Source organism: Austrofundulus limnaeus, unplaced genomic scaffold (assembly GCF_001266775.1).
Source record: "Austrofundulus limnaeus strain Quisiro unplaced genomic scaffold, Austrofundulus_limnaeus-1.0 Scaffold315, whole genome shotgun sequence".
Taxonomy (NCBI): domain Eukaryota; kingdom Metazoa; phylum Chordata; class Actinopteri; order Cyprinodontiformes; family Rivulidae; genus Austrofundulus; species Austrofundulus limnaeus.
The window spans coordinates 34,770-37,786 of record NW_013952717.1 but is presented as its reverse complement, the minus strand read 5'-3'; the positions used below and the strand labels follow the sequence as shown (position 1 = coordinate 37,786).

The 3,017-nt window shown below is 40.4% G+C and overlaps 1 protein-coding gene across 1 annotated transcript in view; it reads left to right on the top strand.

Annotated features, from left to right (window-relative positions):
• Nucleotides 1-1,466: 1,466 nt before the first annotated feature.
• slco5a1b (solute carrier organic anion transporter family member 5A1b) overlaps nt 1,467-3,017 on the top strand; it is a gene marked incomplete at both ends in the record, with an annotated part of 19,804 nt that continues 18,253 nt past the window's right edge. The window contains 1 exon segment of the mRNA XM_014022034.1: nt 1,467-1,533. Within this exon segment, the coding sequence (XP_013877488.1) occupies nt 1,467-1,533 (67 nt within the window).

The following is a 3,017-nucleotide window of genomic DNA, read 5'->3' as shown; positions in this document are numbered from 1 at the left end:
TCTTTGTGAAATAATAATAAAATAAAATAACAATAAAAAACCAATCGTAGGTCAAAGTAATCAATTGTACATATATAAAAAAATCAAGATTCTGCTTTTGTAAACTTGTTCTTTTTTCATTTTAGGTTGATTCTGTCAGTTAAACCTATAAGAAGACCTATACTAAACAACATGTTTGAACATATTCAGAAAACAAATGTATTTTTTTTTCCTGGCAGCTCCTGATGTTTCAGAATCACAAAGAAGTTTTGCAGATCTACAGAGTCTGAAGGCCAAAGAAGAAAGCCCAACCTTTATGTTTTGCTTCAAATACAAGTTTTTAGGTGTGATTTTGTCAGGAACAAATGTTTCCAAAGTTGAGAAGATAAGAGAAAATTGTAAAATGTTAAATAAGGTTTAGGAAATGCTGCTGCTGCCCTCTGCTGGGATTTTCCTCAACAAGTAAGAAACAGGAGAAAAGATTTTAGGTTGATTTACAGTATATTTTTTTGACCAGACAAGTTCAAACACTGTCTTAAACTGACCTTTTATTAATTCTTTAAGGCCTTGATATATAATAAAGTAAATAAATATGAAGAATATTTGTTTAAAYCACCTTTAAGACAACAAAAGCTGGTTTATAGTTTAAAACACTTGTGTTTTCCTCTGTATAACTGTGTTGGCAAAGCAATACTCTGTCTATCTATTTTATTGTAATGGCAYGGCCAGCCACTGGCTTCAACTGAGAATCCTTTTGACAAAAATCTGATCTGATTTAGTGACAGATTCTAATTGTTAAAATTTGTTTTTATAATCACTGTGTAATGTTTAAGTTCAAACTCAGTAAATACTCGTATCGGTACTCGGTATTGGCATGAAAACCAAAAAATAAAATAAATGAAGATTTAAAAATATTGRTTTTATCCARCCATCCATTTTCTGTACACGCTTCTTCCTTTCAGGGTCGCGTGGGTCACTGGTGCCCACATCCAGCAGTGACGGTGTGAGGGGCGGGGGTCACCCTGGACAGGTCACTCACTCACACCTGGGGACAATTTAGTTTTAATTAACCTGTTTTGGTCTGTGGGAGGAAGCCGGAGAAAACCCACGCATGCACGGAGAGAACATGCAAACTCACCGCCACCCCGGGCCGGGATTTTGAACCCTGTCTGTTAATTTGTCAGAACATTCTAGTTGGGAATTTTATTTTGAAAAGCATCCACCGGAAATGCTGCGCGTACGCGTGAGCGCTCGTGTCATGATGCTGTGAGCTCGAGCCTCCAGCAGCAGCAGGAACGCCCTGCATCCTCTCTCCTCTCCTCCGACATCCTTCCCCGGGTCTCCTCCGCCTCTACAGCCGAGGAGGGGCCGCTCTGACCGGGCAGGAAAACGAAGCGAGTCCCGCTGGAAGACATGGTTCTCTAACCCGCGAGAGAAGCGCGAACTCTGAGGGGAAAATGGATCCTTTGCCTTCCTCCTCCTCCTCCGTCCTCCTCCTCCTCCTCCTCATCTCGTCCCTCAGCTGCTTCCCCGCGGCTGCTGACAGGAGGTTCGGTGAGTACGTGAACAGATATGATTATTATAACAACCAGAGCGGGGGTTTAATCCCCTCTGAGCCGTTTTTTCTCCAAACACACCGGGACGAGCAGCCAGGAAGCAGCGGGCTGATCCTCACCTGAGCGCAGGGAAAACAAACACAACCATCCTGTCATCGCTTCACAACAACAACTCACTACAATTTACACCCGAGGCTCCTCAAACACCTGTCAGGTACCGGAGGAGGAAATGACAACAAAAACAAACAACAAAAACAAACAAATGAGCCCTTTTTTTTTTTTTTTTTTTAAAAAGAGCAAACAGGCCCAGTCAGTCAGGGCTGTTTGTCAACATTAAAACTTTAAAAAATACAAAATTATTACATTCCTTAAAAATCACCTCAAAATATTAGCTCTAACATGTTAGAAGAAATTAAAAGTATTCAGTCTGATTTTTGTAAATCACACAAAGTAAAATTTGAAAACAAAATAGTGACAGATTTCCAAAATAAAAGCCAACAAAATACAGAAATACTGGGCAGTAATCCATAATAGAGCTTTCAGCTTCATGATACTTACTGGGTACCTAAAGGGCATGCACCTGGTACTTACTGGGTACATACTGTACCTTGTATACCCATTAAGTACCAGGTATACATAAATGTGTACCTGTTTGTTACCCGTAGGGTATGTACCAGGCTCTTACTGGGTATGTTGATTACTTATCAGGTTTTTATCCTACCTGTAGTAGCAGGTATTCACCAGGTTTTTAATGGGTATATTATACCTGGTACATACAGGGTACCTAACTGGACCAGTGCCTGTTATTTACTTGGTACATAATTTACTGGGTCTTTGTTGGGTATGCACCATGTACCTACCTGTTTCTAGTACTTTCTTACTTGTTACTTACCTGTTACTTTAGTCCATACTTAATGAATATGGACCTGGTATGAAACAGGTTAGTACCTAGTATTTATTGTGTACACCCCAGGTACTTACCAGACACTTACTCGGTGTATACCTGGTGGTACTAAGTAAATATTTAGTACTTATTGAAAGAATCAATGTAAAATATTAGAAGTGTGTATAACAAACCAACAGTGGTTGTGTGTTTGTGCACACACAGTTGTAAACAAGTGGAATCAGCTTCCATTTACTGATAAAATCACTGTGAAGCCTTGAAAAATGAGATTCCACACACTCTCAAGTTTCCAGCTCTGCGCTCCTGACAGAGACAGAGGCCGCTATTGATTAGAGATTTAAATGTGTGTGTGTGTCTGTGTGTGTGTCTGTGTGTGAGAGCTAGCATTAATTCTCTCTCGCGCACCCAGTCTATAAATAGCTGATATCTAATATTTCTCTGCTGACTTCAGATGGGGAGCCTGCTGGATGACTTATGCAGAGATGTGTTGGAGATGATGCTGAGAGAAGGAGGAAGAGCAGGAAGCAGCTGGTTTATGTGTGTGTGTGTGTGTGTGTGTGTGTGTGTGTGTGTGTGTG